Source organism: Schistocerca gregaria, chromosome 1 (assembly GCF_023897955.1).
Source record: "Schistocerca gregaria isolate iqSchGreg1 chromosome 1, iqSchGreg1.2, whole genome shotgun sequence".
Lineage (NCBI taxonomy): Eukaryota > Metazoa > Arthropoda > Insecta > Orthoptera > Acrididae > Schistocerca > Schistocerca gregaria.
Window position 1 is genome coordinate 821,681,876 of NC_064920.1, and position 16,038 is coordinate 821,697,913.

At 40.0% G+C, this 16,038-nt stretch overlaps 1 protein-coding gene across 2 annotated transcripts in view; it reads right to left on the bottom strand.

The window, feature by feature from the left end:
* Positions 1 to 536: 536 nt before the first annotated feature.
* The window catches only part of LOC126271222 (argininosuccinate lyase), an 83,823-nt gene continuing 68,321 nt past the window's right edge, over positions 537 to 16,038 (bottom strand). Inside the window, exons 9-13 of one of the 2 annotated variants that reach the window (XM_049974134.1) lie at positions 14,237 to 14,380; positions 2,074 to 2,154; positions 1,856 to 1,962; positions 1,207 to 1,423; positions 537 to 876 (exon numbers count right to left, since the gene is read on the bottom strand). In XM_049974134.1, coding sequence (XP_049830091.1) covers positions 1,243 to 1,423; positions 1,856 to 1,962; positions 2,074 to 2,154; positions 14,237 to 14,380 — 513 coding nt within the window. In that variant the 3' untranslated portion in view covers positions 537 to 876; positions 1,207 to 1,242. Of the gene's footprint in view, positions 877 to 1,032; positions 1,424 to 1,855; positions 1,963 to 2,073; positions 2,155 to 14,236; positions 14,381 to 16,038 lie in introns of those variants that run through there. The other variant, XM_049974133.1, reaches the window with a different exon arrangement.

The window sequence follows — 16,038 nt, forward strand, 5'->3', positions numbered from 1 at the left end:
GTAATGCTATCTTTTGTTTGTACTGTTTCTTCAGGTCTTAAACAGGCAGTCTGGAGTCATCTGTGGTTGTGTCCATCCTGTCTGCAGATTAGTATGGCCTCTCTCTGAAATGATCTCTTGCTTGTAACTGAGTGTGAAGGTTTTAAATATTTTTTGTTGCATATTTTAATTTACTCTCTGCTGCGCCAGACAGAGTGAAATTAAATAATGAGTAGTGGAGATCATTTTTATCTGTTATACTAATGCTGTTTCAAATTTATGAATGAATGTGAATAGTGAATAGTTAATGACGACCCTCGTAAGTGAATAAATGTAATGTGAAGCTTTTCTATCATATATTAGTTTTGCAAAAGTTGATGCTCTTTGTCATTCAGTTTTGGTCAAGATTGGTCATTAAGTTACTGTGATGGGTTTTGTAGGAGTCTTTATATTGAGATGGATTCATTTAATGCCTAATAACACTGGTGTACTAAATTACATGAAGAAAGATGGGCAAGAAAGGTGTCAGTTGCTGTATCAGTTTTATGCACTTGCAGTTTAATATGAATATGGACTCTTTCTTTATGTTTAGATGGGACTGGAACACTAAACAACAATTTTTTCTGAATGTAGAACATTCATAGAATGTTATTCAATAGGACTTAACTCCACAATCTCCATAGAATAAAAATCTCTTACAACAGTCTTAATAATGACTCAGAACAACATAAAATTTTCAGAGAAGCAAATCACACCACATACCTCCTTGAATGTGTTAATGTTGTCTAATACATAATGAATATCTCTATCTAGTACAAAGATGAGAAACAAAGCCCCATTTGATATGTTCTTATGTTCTTTTCCTCTGTGAATGTCATATCAGGATGTGACTTGTAACTGGAAAGAAATTATATTGATCTATATTAGCATTTTGTTTTCATCAGAACTTTCAGTACTTTCACTACATCTGCATTCACATACAAATTTTGTCACTTCAGAAGGTACTGACAAATGCTGTTGAATGCAACATAGTGAAGACAGGTTTCTGTTATATGTGAATTGATTGTATTTTTATTCTCATTTATTCACTTACTAAATTTCTCATTTATTCACTTATTAAATACATAATATATCATTCAGATTAGCGCAAAAGAAAAGTGTACATGGGACCTTAAAAATAGTAATACAATATCCTTTTTAATGATGTATTTTATAATTATGGCTCACCAATTTATGTCAGTGATGGTTTATAGTGGCAATGCCTTAGTTTGAAGAAACAGGCATCTCCATTTTAGAAAACTGCAGTTTTTCCTTCTCTACCCATTCTTTCAATGTTCTAATTTGAAGCAGAATGCTGTCACTGCAGGTTCCACCAGTGCTTCTGTATTGTTCAACACTGTTAGTGTAATCCCATATCTTCTCAATATCATCACTAAATTTAGAGCTGTAACATGGTATTCAGATGTAAATAATAGGCTTTAGATTACTGAAATATATGACACATTTTGAAGAATGAGCACCCATTAATTTTACAGAAATAAAGTGAAACAGAATTTTAGAATAAGTAAATATCATAAGTAATAAATACATAATGAAAGTGATTTTCTAATGCACATTTACTACATTTAGATTGAACTTCTGCTTCGAAACTGCAGTATGAAAAATGGAGCTGAAATACAATGCTAACTACTGAGGCTAAAGCTGAGGAGAGATGATTATGGAATATTTCAAAGATGCATTGATAAGAAGAAGAGAAGGTGATGGGAAGAAAGTCGAGGAAATCAGAAGGAAGTTTTAGAGGATCCTAATACGTATCAGAGTGAGAGACCAACTGATCACTCATCTGTTAGTATGTGAACTTGCACATTTTACTTACCTTATCAGCTGAAGTTCATTTACGGTGAGATCCGTTATCTGTTTCTTCTGTTTTTCAGCTGTGGCAACAACTTCACCAACGATATGATGTGCTTCACGGAAAGGAACCTATAAGTCACATCAACTCAGTGAGCCATGTAAGACAAAATTATAACTTGAAGATTGAGGATAAGTATTTAATTCCAAGGGTACTTTCTTAGCAGCTACTTGTAGTCTTACCCCTTTCCGCACTAGGTAATATGCAACGTCAGTGGCTAGAAGGTTTGGTGTTAGAGCTGACAGGCAGACTTCTTTATTTACCTGTAATTTATAAGATTTATATATAGCTTTCCATTTTCTACTCTTTTATCAGTGATGATGTAATTCTGTTTCATTTTTATCAATGACTAGTGACAAGGGGTTCAAAGGGCAACAAAACTGTGAAGGCCTATAAAAAAATTGATAAATTGTCTTAACAAAATACCTGCTGTTGGTAAGTAAATATTACACAAATGTAAAAAAAGTTAAGCAATTGTTGCAACAATATACCCAGTTTTTTCTGTCAATAACAATAATGCAAATCAAACAGTTTATTTATTTTTATGGAGGAATAGGAGCATGCATGGCTCATTGCAGTTTCCTGCTATGTTATTTCATGCAGTTTTTAAATAAACTATTGGGACTTCATTTGTTTGTTTTCTAATGATACCATCTAAAGCTGTAATTTGCATAAAAACTGTTGTTAATGTACCACACATTACAGCATTTTCGTATCATTAACAACAAGTGAAACAATACAGTTGCACATCTTGATGATTCTTTATATTATATGGAAACAATGTATGTATATCAGATACTTAAAAAAGTAATTTTTGTGTAATAACAATTGTAAGGAAGTTCTGGCAGAATGTGAACACTTTAGGAGTACAGGTGACCACTCACCAAAAAGTGGTGGGGTTTTGTTGGATGGGTGTGGGAGAGGAGGAGAGTGGTTGGAGGCAGGAAGAGGGATTGGGGTTGGGTAGCTAGAGCCTCAGAGGAAAATACCTGTTTTTCTGGCAAGGAATGGATGCATGGGTGTGGAAGGAAGTGGCGAGCTATGCACTGTGAAAGTGATGTGGAGATGTGAATTGGGAGGCAGTGATTGGACAGAGGAACAGAATACTATTGGGTGGAGGATAGTGGAACAGTGGGCTTATAGAAATTGAGGCCATGAGGGCTGTGAGAGCGAAGGATATATTGCAAGTCCCATCTGCTGGTGGTGTAGGGAAGGATCCACATGGTCGAGGTTCCCATTGGATAATGGAAAACCACTTCAGGATGGTTGGGACGAGTATAGGATAGAATGTTCATCGTTTCAGGGCATGATGATAATCAAAGCCATTACAAAGGATATGGTTCATGTTTTTCACTATACCAGCCTTTTTATGGGCTGTATAGAGGAAACCTTCCTAGCCTCTCAAAACACCAAAGTTTTTGTCTGGATCAGGTTCATTGATGATATCTTCATGATCTAGACTCAGGACCAAGATGCCCTATCCTCATTCCTTCACAACATGAACACATTTTCTTCCATCCACTTCACCTGCTCCTCCTCATCCCAAATGCCACCTTCCTGCACATTGACCCCATACAGTCAGAGAGAGTCCCTTTAGTCAGCCAAAGTGCCAGTAGTGCTAGTGTTGTTTTCAATACAGTCCAGAGACAAGTGTGCTGTTTTCTACAAGAAGTGGCTAGCAACCACAGTTTAGTAAACTATCAGTCACCTTTAGTGAATTAGCAGTCTAGTTAAAAGTTGATTAACACTCTACAGTAAACTGATTTCTTAGAATGGATAGGATGTGTGACTGCTGTGTACGGACACAGGAGGAGCTGGCCACTGTTTGCGAACAGCTGAACGTATTGATGGCCGCGGTCAGCCGTCTTCAGGCTGCTGACACGGAGTGTAGTGGCAGTGGGGAGTCTGGTGCGTCGCATGGTACACCATAGGTGTTACATGCTTCACCCGCTGTCCCTGCTGTCTAGACATCTTCGCAAGTACCGGGCACGGTTGGGCCACCCTCTCCCCAAGGGGAGTGGCGGGTTCAGCGGAGTTCACGGCACACGAGGCGGAGGGTCAATGTGGAGGCTGGCCGGGTGGCATCGCTCACTCTGCCTGTGAGTGGACATGTGGCCACTCCTTCAGCAAGGTCTGAGCAGGCACACGAGGGGAGGGGTTTATTAGTTATTGGGATCTCCAACGTTAGGCGAGTGATGAAGCCCCTTAAGGAAATAGCGGAAAGGTTGGTGAAGAAGGCCAGTGTTCACTCTGTCTGCTTGCTGGGGGGTCTCATCCGAGATGTGGGGGAGGCCCTGCTGGCAGCGATAGAGAACACTGAGTGCACCCGATTGCAAATTGTTGCTCATGTTGGCACCAGTGACTCCTGCCATCTGCATTCAGAGGTCATCCTCAGTTCATACAGGTGGAAAGCCTCGCTTGTGGGGTGGAATCAGAGCTAACTATTTGTAGTATCGTTCCCAGAACCGATCGCAGTCCTCTGGTTTGGAACCGGAACCGAGTGGATGGCTTAAACCAGAGGCTCAGACAATTCTGTGGAGATCTGGAGTGCTAATTTCTCAACCTCCACTATCGGAGTACGTGTGGAGTGCACATGTGTGTTTTTTTAGGTTAGAGAATACCCTCCCTAGGCCCGACAAGATGACTCCTGAGACTCGGCAAAGTAGGAGTAAGCAAAATGTAACAGGGAATAGCAATATTAATGTGCTAATAGTGCCTGAGTCGAAACAAGGCCCCCGGAGTAGACAACATTCCATTAATACTACTGACGGCCTTGGGACAACCAGTCCTGACAAAACTCTACCAGCTGGTGAGCAAGATGTATGAGACAGGCGAAATACCCTCAGACTTCAAGAAGAATATAATAATTCCAATCCCAAAGAAAGCAGGTGCTGACAGATGTGAAAATTACCGAACTATCAGTTTAATAAGCCACGGATGCAAAATACTAACGCGAATTCTTTACAGACGAATGGAAAAACTGGTAGATGCAGACCTCGGGGAGGATCAGTTTGGATTCCGTCGAAATGTTGGAACACGTGAGGCAATACTGACCTTATGACTTATCTTAGAGGAAAGATTGAGAAAGGGCAAACCTACGTTTCTAGCATTTGTAGACTTAGAGAAAGCTTTTGACAATGTTGACTGGAATACTCTCTTTCAAATTCTGAAGGTAGCAGGGGTAAAATACAGGGAGCGAAAGGCTATTTACAATTTGTACAGAAACCAGATGGCAGTTATAAGGGTCGAGGGACCAGAAAGGGAAGCAGTGGTTGGGAAGGGAGTGAGACAGGGCTGTAGCCTCTCCCCGATGTTATTCAATCTGTATATTGAGCAAGCAGTAAAGGAAACAAAAGAAAAATTTGGAGTAGGTATTAAAATTCATGGAGACGAAGTAAAAACTTTGAGGTTCGCCGATGACATTGTAATTCTGTCAGAGACAGCAAAGGACTTGGAAGAGCAGTTGAACGGAATGGACAGTGTCTTGAAAGGAGGATATAAGATGAACATTAACAAAAGCAAAACGAGGATAATGGAATGTAGTCAAATTAAATCGGGTGATGCTGAGGGAATTAGATTAGGAAATGAGACACTTAAAGTAGTAAAGGAGTTTTGCTATTTAGGAAGTAAAATAACTGATGATGGTCGAAGTAGAGAGGATATAAAATGTAGACTGGCAATGGCAAGGAAAGCGTTTCTGAAGAAGAGAAATTTGTTAACATCGAACATAGATTTATGTATCAGGAAGTCGTTTCTGAAAGTATTTGTTTGGAGTGTAGCCATGTATGGAAGTGAAACATGGACGATAACTAGTTTGGACAAGAAGAGAATAGAAGCTTTCGAAATGTGGTGCTACAGAAGAATACTGAAGATAAGGTGGATAGATCACGTAACTAATGAGGAGGTATTGAATAGGATTGGGGAGAAGAGAAGTTTGTGGCATAACTTGACTAGAAGAAGGGATCGGTTGGTAGGACATGTTTTGAGGCATCAAGGGATCACAAATTTAGCATTGGAGGGCAGCGTGGAGGGTAAAAATCGTAGAGGGAGACCGAGAGATGAGTACACTAAGCAGATTCAGAAGGATGTAGGTTGCAGTAGGTACTGGGAGATGAAGCAGCTTGCACAGGATAGAGTAGCATGGAGAGCTGCATCAAACCAGTCTCAGGACTGAAGACAACAACAATAGTAAACTGCAGGAGCATCTATAGAAAGGTCCCAGATCTGCTCTCATTAATAAATGGTCACAACGCCCATATAGTACTAGGGACAGAAAGTTGGCTGAAACCAGACATAAACAGTAATGAAATCCTAAACTCAGATTGGAATGTATACCACAGAGACAGGCTGGACAGTGAAGGGGGAGGAGTGTTTATAGCGATAAGAAGTGCAATAGTATCGCAGGAAATTGACGGAGATTGTAAATGCGAAATAATTTGGGTGAAGGTCACAGTTAAAGCAGGCTCAGACATGGTAGTTGGATGTTGCTATAGGGCCCCTGGCTCAGCAGCTGTTGTGGCTGAGCACCTGTAGGATAATTTGGATAATATTTCGAATAGATTTCCCCACCATGTTATTGTTCTGGGTGGAGATTTTAATTTGCCGGATATAGACTGGGAGACTCAAACATTCATAACAGATGGCAGGGATAAAGAATGCAATTGAAATTTTTTAAAGTGCTTTAGCTGAAAACTAGCTTGAGCAGTTAAACAGAGAAGCCACTCTTGGTGATAACGTAGTGGACCTCCTGATGACAAACATACCCGAACTATTTGAAACAATTAACGCTGATCAGGGAATCAGCGATCATAAAGCGGTTATAGCATCAGTGATTTCAGCCATAAATAGAAATATTAAAAAAGGTAGGAAGATTCTTCTGTTTAGCAAAACTGACAAAAAGCAGATTACACAGTACATGACGGCTCAACACAAAAGTTTTGTTTCAAGTACAGATAGTGTTGAGCATCAGTGGACAAAGTTCAAAACCATCGAACAATATGTGTTAGATGAGTATGTGCCAAGCAAGATCGTAAGAGATGGAAAAAAGCCACCGTGGTACAAAAACCGAGTTAGGAAAGTGCTGTGGAAGCAAATGGAACTTCACAGCAAATATAAACATAGCCAAAGCTTTGCAGACAAACAAAAATTTCATGAAGCGAAATGTAGTGTGAGGAGGGCTATGCGTGAGGTGTTCAATGAATTCGAAAGTAAAGTTCTATGTACTGACTTGGCAGAAAATCCTAAGAAATTTTGGTGTTATGTCAAAGCGGTAGGTGGCTCAAAACAAAATGTCCAGACACTCTGTGACCAAAAGGGTACTGAAACAGAGAATGACAGACTAAAGGCCGAAATACTAAATGTCTTTTTCCAAAGCTGTTTCACAGAGGAAGACTGCGCTGTAGTTCCTTCTCTAGATTGTCGCACAGATGACAAAATGGTAGATATTGAAATAGACGACAGAGGGATAGAGAAACAATTAAAATCGTTCAAAAGAGGAAAGGCCGCTGGACCCGATGGGATACCAGTTCTATTTTACACAGAGTACGTGAAGGAATTTGCCCCTCTTCTTGCAGCGGTGTACTGTACGTCTCTAGAAGAGCATAGCATTCCAAAGGATTGGAGAAAAGGGCACAGGTCATCCCCGTTTTCAAGAAGGGATGTCGAACAGATGTGCAGAACTATACACCTATATCTCTAACGTCGATCAGTTGTAGAATTTTGGAACACATATTATGTTCGAGTATAATGACTTTTCTGGAGACTAGAAATCTACTCTGCAGGAATCAGCATGGGCTTTGAAAAAGACGGTCGTGTGAAACCCAGCTCGTGCTATTCATCCACGAGACTCAGAGAGCCATAGACAGTGGTTCACAGGTGGATGCCGTGTTTCTTGACTTCCGCAAGGCATTCGATACAGTTCCCCACAGTCGTTTAGTGAACAAAGTAAGAGCATATGGACTATCAGGCCAATTGTGTGAGTTCCTAGATAACAGAACGCAGCATGTCATTCTCAATGGAGAGAAGTCTTCTGAAGCAAGAGTGATTTCAAGTGTGCCACAGGGGAGTGTCATAGGACCGTTGCTAATCACAATATACATAAATGACCTTGTGAATGAGATAAGAAGTTTACTGAGGCTTTTTGCAGATGATGCTGTGGTGTATAGAGAGGTTGTAAGAATGGAAAATTGTACTGAAATGCAAGAGGACCTGCAGCGAATAGGCGCATGGTGCAGGGAATGACAATTGAATCTCAATGTAGACAAGTGTAATGTGCTGCGAATACATAGAAAGATACTTCCCTTATCATTTAGCTACAAAATAGCAGGTCAGCAACTGGAAGCAGTTAATTCCATAAATTATCTGGGAGTACACATTAGGAGTGATTTAAAATGGAATGATCATATAAAGTTGATCGTCGATAAAGCAGATGCCAGACTGAGATTCATTGGAAGAATCCTAAGCAAATGCAATCTGAAAACAAAGGAAGTAGGTTACAGTACGCTTGTTCGCCCACTGCTTGAATACTGCTCAACAGTGTGGGATCCGTATCAGATAGGGTTGATAGAAGAGATAGAGAAGATCCAACGGAGAGCAGCGTGCTTCGTTACAGGATCATTTAGTAATCACGAAAGCGTTACGGAGATGATAGATAAACTCCATTGGAAGACTCTGCAAGAGAGATGCTAAGTAGCTCAGTACAGTCATTTGTTAATGTTTTGAGAACATACCTTCACCAAGGAGTCAAGCAGTATATTGCTCCTTCCTACTTATATCTTGTGAAGAGACCATGAGGATAAAATCAAAGAGATTAGAGCCCACACAGAAGCATACCGACAATCCTTCTTTCCACGAACAATTCGAGACTGGAATAGAAGGGAGAACCGATAGAGGTACTGAAGGTACCCTCCGCCACACACTGTCAGGTGGCTTCTGGAGAATGGATGTAGATGTAGACGTAGATGTAGATATGTACATATTAAATGCACTAGCCACCAAGAGTACCTCTGTTTTGACAGCTGTCATCCCTTCCCAACTAAAAAATCCCTTCCTTACAGCCTATCCCTATATGGTCAGTGTATCTGCAGTGTTGAGAACACGCTTGCCCAATATGATTAAGGTCTCACAAGGGCCTTCACAGACAGGCACTACCCCAAAATCTAGTCTGGAAACAGATTTTCTGTACCCTATCCTCACACACTCTAATCCTGCTGACCCTCAATAATCAGCCCCAAACGATCACTCCCCTCATGACTCAGTATCACCCTGGACTGAAAAAACTGTACCATATGCTTTGTGAGGGCTTTGACTATCATACCTTAAAATCTAAATCTGCATCTACATCTACATCCACACTTTGCAAGCCACCTGACGGTGTGTGGCGGAGGGTACCTTGAGTACCTCTATCGGTTCTCCCTTCTATTTCAGTCTCATATTGTTTGTGGAAAGAAAGATTGATGGTATGCTTCTGTGTGGGCTCTAATCTTTCGTATTTTATCCTCATGGCCTCTTTGCGAGATATACATAGGAGGGAGCAATATACTGCTTGACTCCTCAGTGAAGGTATGTCCTCAAAACTTCAACAAATGACTGTACTGAGCTACTGAGCATCTCTCTTGCAGAGTCTTCCAATGGAGTTTATCTATCATCTCCATAACGTTTTTACGATTACTAAATGATCCTGTAACTAAGCGCGCTGCTCTCCGTTGGATCTTCTCTATCTCTTCTATCAACACTATCTGGTATGGATCCCACACCAGTGAGCAGTATTCAAGCAGTGGGCACACAATTGTATTGTAACCTACTTTCTTTGTTTTCAGACTGCATTTCCTTAGTCTGGCATCTGCTTTTCCGATGATTAATTTTATATGGTCATTCCATTTTAAATCACTCCTTATGCCTACTCCCAGATAATTTATGGAATTAACTGCTTCCATTTGCTGACCTGCTATATTGTAGCTAAATGATAAAGGATCTTTCATTCTACGTATTCGCAGCACATTACACTTGTCTACATTGAGATTCAATTGCTATTCCCTGCACCATGCGTCAATTCGCTGCAGATCCTCGTGCATTTCAGTACAATTTTCCATTTTTGCAACCTCTCGATATACCACAGCATCATCCGCAAAAGGCCTCAGTGAACTTCCGATGTCATCCACAAGGTCATTTATGTATTGTGAATAGCAACGGTCCTACGACACTCCCCTGCGGCACACCTCTAATCACTGTTACTTCAGAAGACTTCTCTCCATTGAGAATGACATGCTGCATTCTGTTATATAGGCTCTCTTCAATCCAATTACACAATTGGTCTGAAAGTCCATATGCTCTTACTTTGTTCATTAAACAACTGTGTGGAACTGTATCAAACACCTTGCAGAAGTCAAGAAACACGGCATCTACCTGAGAACCTGTGTCTATGGCCCTCTGAATCTCGTGGATGAATAGTGCAAGCTGGGTTTCACATGATTGTCTTTTTTGAAACCCATGCTGATTCCTACAGAGTAGATTTCTAGTTTCCAGCAAAGTCATTATACTCAAACATAATACGTGTTCAAAATTCTACAACTGATCAACGTTAGAGATATAGGTCTATAGTTCTGCAGTCACATCTGTTCGACGTCCCTTCTTGAAAATGGGGATGACCTGAGCCCTTTTCCAATCTGTTGGAATGTTATGCTCTTCTAGAGACCTACAGTAGACTGCTGTGTAAAATCTAACTGGTATCCCATCAGGTCCATGTGCCTTTCCTCTTTTGAGTGATTTTAATTGTTTTTCTATCTCTCTGTCTTCTATTTTGATAGCTACCATTTCGCCATCTGTGTGACAATATAGAGAAGGAACTACAGTGCAGTCTTCCTCTGTGAAACAGCTTTGGAAAAAGACATTTAGTATTTCGGCATTTAGTCTGTCATCCTCTGTTTCAGTTCCATTTTGGTCACGGAGAGTCTGGACATTTTGTTTTGATCCACCTAGCACTTTGACATAAGGCCAAAACTTCTTAGGATTTTCTACCAAGTCAGTACATAGAACTTTACTTTCGAATTCTTTGAACACCTCTCGCATAGCCCTCCTCACACTACATTTCGCTTCAAGAAATTTTTGTTTGTCTGTAAGGCTTTGGATATGTTTATGTTTTCTGTGAAGTTCCATTTGCTTCTTTAGCAGTTCTCCTAACTCAGTTGTTGCATCACAGTGGCTCTTTTCCATCTCTTACAATCTTGCTTGGCACACACTCATGTAATGCATATTGTATGATGGTTCTGAACTTTGTCCACTGATCCTCAACACTATCTGTACTTGAGATAAAACTCTTGTGTTGAGCCATCATGTACTCTGAAATCTGCTTTTTGTCACTTTTGCTAAACAGAAAAATCTTCCTACCTTTTTTAATATTTCTATTTATGCATGAAATCACTGATGCTATAACCACTTTATGATCGCCGATTCCCTGATCGGCGTTAACTGTTTCAAATAGTTCAGGTCTGTTTGTCACCAGGAGGTCTACTATGTTATCACCAAGAGTTGCTTCTCTGTTTAACTGCTCAAGGTAGTTTTCAGATAAAGCACTTTAAAAAATTTCACTGGGTTCTTTGTCCCTGCCACCCATTATAATGTTTCAGTCTCCCAGTCTATATCTGGTAAATTAAAATCTCCACCCAAAACTATAACATGGTCAGGAAATCTACTCAAAATATTTTCCAAATTTTCCTCCAGGTGCTCTGCCACAACAGCTGCTGAGCTGGGGGTCTATAGAGACATCCAATTACCATGCTTGAGGCTGCTTTAACTGTGACCTTCAACCAAATTATTTCACGTTTCAGATCTCCTTCAATTTCCTTCAATACTATTCCACTTTTTATCACTTTAAACACGCCTCCCCCTTCACTGTCCAGCCTTCCTCTGCAGTATACATTCCAATCTGAGTTTAGACTTTCATTACTGTTTACATCTGGTTTCAGACAATTTTCCGTCGCTAGTACTATGAAGGCGTTGTGACCATTTATTAATGACAGCAGTTCTGGAACTTTTCTATAGATGCTCCTGCAGTTTACTATTACCACATTAATATTGTCAATCCCTGTTGCATTTTGCCTACTGCTATCTTGTAGCGTCTCTGGAGGCATCTTGTAGAACCTAGGTAGGAAATTCTCTAACCTAAAAAACCCACATGTGTGCTCCACGAGTACTCTGCTAGCCTTGGAACCACTTCCTGTGCATGGTGCATGCCTGACCTATTCAGGGAGGCCCTACATTTCTCCACCCAATAGCAGAGGGCGAGAAATTTGCGGCCCAGATCTCCGCAGAATCGTCTGAGCCTTCCACTTGGCTCCAAACCAGAGGACCGCGATCTGTTCTGGAAACAACACTTCAAATAGTTAGCTCAGATTCCACCCTGCGAGCAAGGATTTCCGCCTTCACCAACTCCACCAACCCCCCATATGAACTGAGGATGACCTCTGAACCCAGATGGTAGGAGCCATTGGTACCAACACGAGCAACAATTTGCAGTCAGGTGCACCCAGTACTCTCTATCAGTGCCAGCAAGGCCTCCTCCACATCTCGGATCAGACCCCCTGACAAGCAGACAGAGTGAACACTGGCCTTCTTCCCCGACCTTTCTGCTATTTCCCTAGGGGGCTCCATCAGCTGCCTAACATTGGAGCTCCCCATGTGCCTGCTTGGACCTTGCTGAAGGAGTGGCCACATGTCCACTCACAGGCAGAGCGGGCAATGCCACACGGCCAGCCTCCGTACTGACCCTCCTCCTTGTGCGACGCGAACGCCATTGAACCCGCCACTCCTCTTGGGGAGACGGTGGCCCAACTGTGCCTGGTACCTGCGAAGATGTCTCGAAAGCAGGGACCGTGGGTGAAGTGAGGAACACCTGGGGTGTACCATGTGACGCACTAGACTCCCCACTGCCACTACGAGGCAGCAGCCTGAAGTCGGCTGACCGTGGCCATCAGCATGTTCAGCTGTTCGCGAACAGAGGCCAGCTCCTCCTGCATCTGTACACAGCAGTCACACATCCTATCCATCCTAAGAAATCAGTTTACTGTAGAGAGTTAATAAACTTTTAACTAGACTGATAATTCACTAAAGGCGGCTGATTGTTGACTAAACTGTGGTTACTAGACACTTCTTGTTAAAAACAATCAAAATAAGCACTAACTGTCTCTGGACTGTATTTAAAACAAACACGAAATATATGGAACCTTATTGCTAGTACTCGAAAATTAAAGCTTCCGAAAAGCAAAAACGTACGGAAAAAGATGTGCCAGGTAAGAAAAACACAGTTAATACTTAAATTTATGTAGCTTGCTGCACAGGAGATGTGAAGTGGATGGCAGTTATGACGACACTCAGCTGAGGGATGTCCTCTCCAAGATCCTTCCCCTCTTGCCTAATGCGGTGTTCTGTCACCCCCCTCCCTACAAAACATCCTAGTCAATCTCATGCAACTCCCATTCCCAATCCCTCACCAGAGGGGTCATATATGCCTACCTGTAGAAGACTCAGGTGCAAGACCTGCCCAATCCACACACCCAGTACTTCCCACACCAGTCCTGCCATAGGCTTATCCTACTCTATCAGAATAAATGACCACAGCTGACCTGTGACCAAGGACAAAGTTGACCACCTTATGGTACAAAATGCAACTGAGCTCAAAATGATCAATTTCAGTAGATCCTTACAAATTGGGCCATTTGGATCCATCCCTCTACCACCACCTTTGTTGGTGCAAATATCTCCTTCATTCCCATAATCATCTGGCCTCCATCTCTGTTAACCCACTGTCTCCACGCCCTCCACCCAACAGTCTTCCCTTCCTTTGTCCTGTCACCCCCTACCCCCTGCCTAGAAATTCTGTTTCATAACTTTCTAAATTAATTTCCTTTTTGTCCCTGTCATCTCTGTCCTTTATTTAATCATACTTATTCAGTTTTAGGTCAGTGTTGCATTTTTAACTCAACAGATATTCTACTCCTGATGTCTGTGGTTATGGTAGGTGTGCTTTTGGCAGTTCCTGAATAAAGCAAAGCATTATGAGTCATTAATATTACTTATTGTAGTTTCAGTTGCTACCATATTACATTAATTTTGATCAATATAATTACGTTAAACGCGGGTTAGTAGATCTTGTAGCAGCCATGTGAGGAAGGAGTTAAAAATTGATTTCAAACTACGGTATAGAGAGTGGCATTTTTTTACTTGTAGTATAAATTTTTCTCTATTTTAAAAGTAGGGAAGTTAAAGTTTGTTAATAATTTGTTCTTATATACATACTGTAAGCATAAGACTAATAGAAAAAAATAGTCAAATGTTATAATAGCTACATACCTCCATTGTTTCCACAATCCCCATAGTTATCTTTAAAATCATTTCCATATTGTTATATGTTTCGAACATAGCTCTTTTGTCTTCCTGAAGGTCTTTATTATAGGTTGAAGGCAGACCTTTGAGGACCATCATAAAACCAGAAAACTGAAACAGTATCAGACCAGTAACAAATATGCATTTATAAAGTATAAGATGTGTCAGCAATGTGTATATACATGTTGTGTTGTTTTTTTTTTTTTTTTCACAAGTATATTTCTTATGTAATGCTATGCAAGTCGCGTAACTGTATTAATCATAGCCTTCTTTGTTAATTTCAGAGTTACATATTTGTCTGAAATGGTCTTTCTACAACTGATACCAGTTACCATAATTTGCAACACAGGTTTCGATATGTGTAGACTCTAGCATAAACTTATTCTGTACTTCTTGGCTGTGTGTTAATTCAAGAGGGACTGCAAATTTTTGGGTTGGGAGCAGTATTTGTAACCTGGCATAGAGATATTTTAGAAACTACATATTTGTTTGTAAAACTATTATAAAACTATTAGGTTGAAAATTACTAGGTCTCTATGTGCAAGCAATAATTTGGTTTACATAATAAGTCATTAATAAATTGGAAAAGGTTACAGAACTACTTTGCATCTTTACACTGGGTATTAACTATTTATGAGTGCAACTGCCATATATGAAATTATATTGCATCACACAAATTCTTAATGAGTGACTTAATTTCTTAATGAAGTGTGTCATTGAATTGAGGCAACAAAAGTATGGGAATTAAGTTGGTGTAACAGTGCAGAAGGCAGCAACTATTTTGCATACTTCATTTTGGTACTTCAGTACTGATTACTTGCTAACTTGATCAGTTTCAGGAAAATTAAAACATGTTTCTTTAAAGTCGGAAGTCTTAGTTCTCTAATGGTAGGTGTCAATATGTCCAAAATTACTGTATAGCTCAGTCAGAATCTATCATTACACACCGTTATGAGAGGTTCAATTATTAATTTCTTTTACTTAATAATGTTTTGATAAAACTAAACATATTACTGTAATCAGCATTGTGAAAATTATCCTCTGAATAATAAATTAGCATGGAACTTGCTCAGAAAAATATTTTGATAGATTAAGAGCAGATGCAAATATTCAAGCTTCCTCTGTTTTAAAGTGGTGTTCAGTTTTATTGACGGATTATTTAGGGTACATAATTAATACAATTGCGATGAACAAGATATGTTTATTTCTGCTTTTGTAAAGTGGGATATCTGGGTTCAAGTCCTGGTCTTGTGCAAATTTTCACCTTTTGCTATTGATATATTTCAGTGCTCAAATGCTGCTAATGTTATTAAAATATTTCAATGAGAAGTTAGTACTGTTTCTATGTTTCATGGTAACAACACTTAGGAAAAGTTTTTTGATAGTAAATCAGAGACAAAAAGACCATTACACTTGGTCTGTATCTGTCTGAAAGCAGATCACATGCAGATGTTTTATCACATTTATCTTTACAATACATACTGTGAGAAATCCATAAAAAATAAGCTATTTCATGTTTCACAAGCTCTTTTCTGCTGACACATATATTTATCATGCCATATGAATAAGGAATATGTCAGTTTCATCTCAAAGATTATACCATAGAGTGAGAAGTAAAGCCATTTGTTGAAGGAAATAGAACTGTCATATAGGGAGGATAAGTCAAAAGAAAGTGCAATAAATAGAATCAAAGGATGAACCTAAGTAGGAAGGAAAAAGAAATAAATATTGAACAGACATTAAGAAACCATAGCGTAATAGCGCATAAT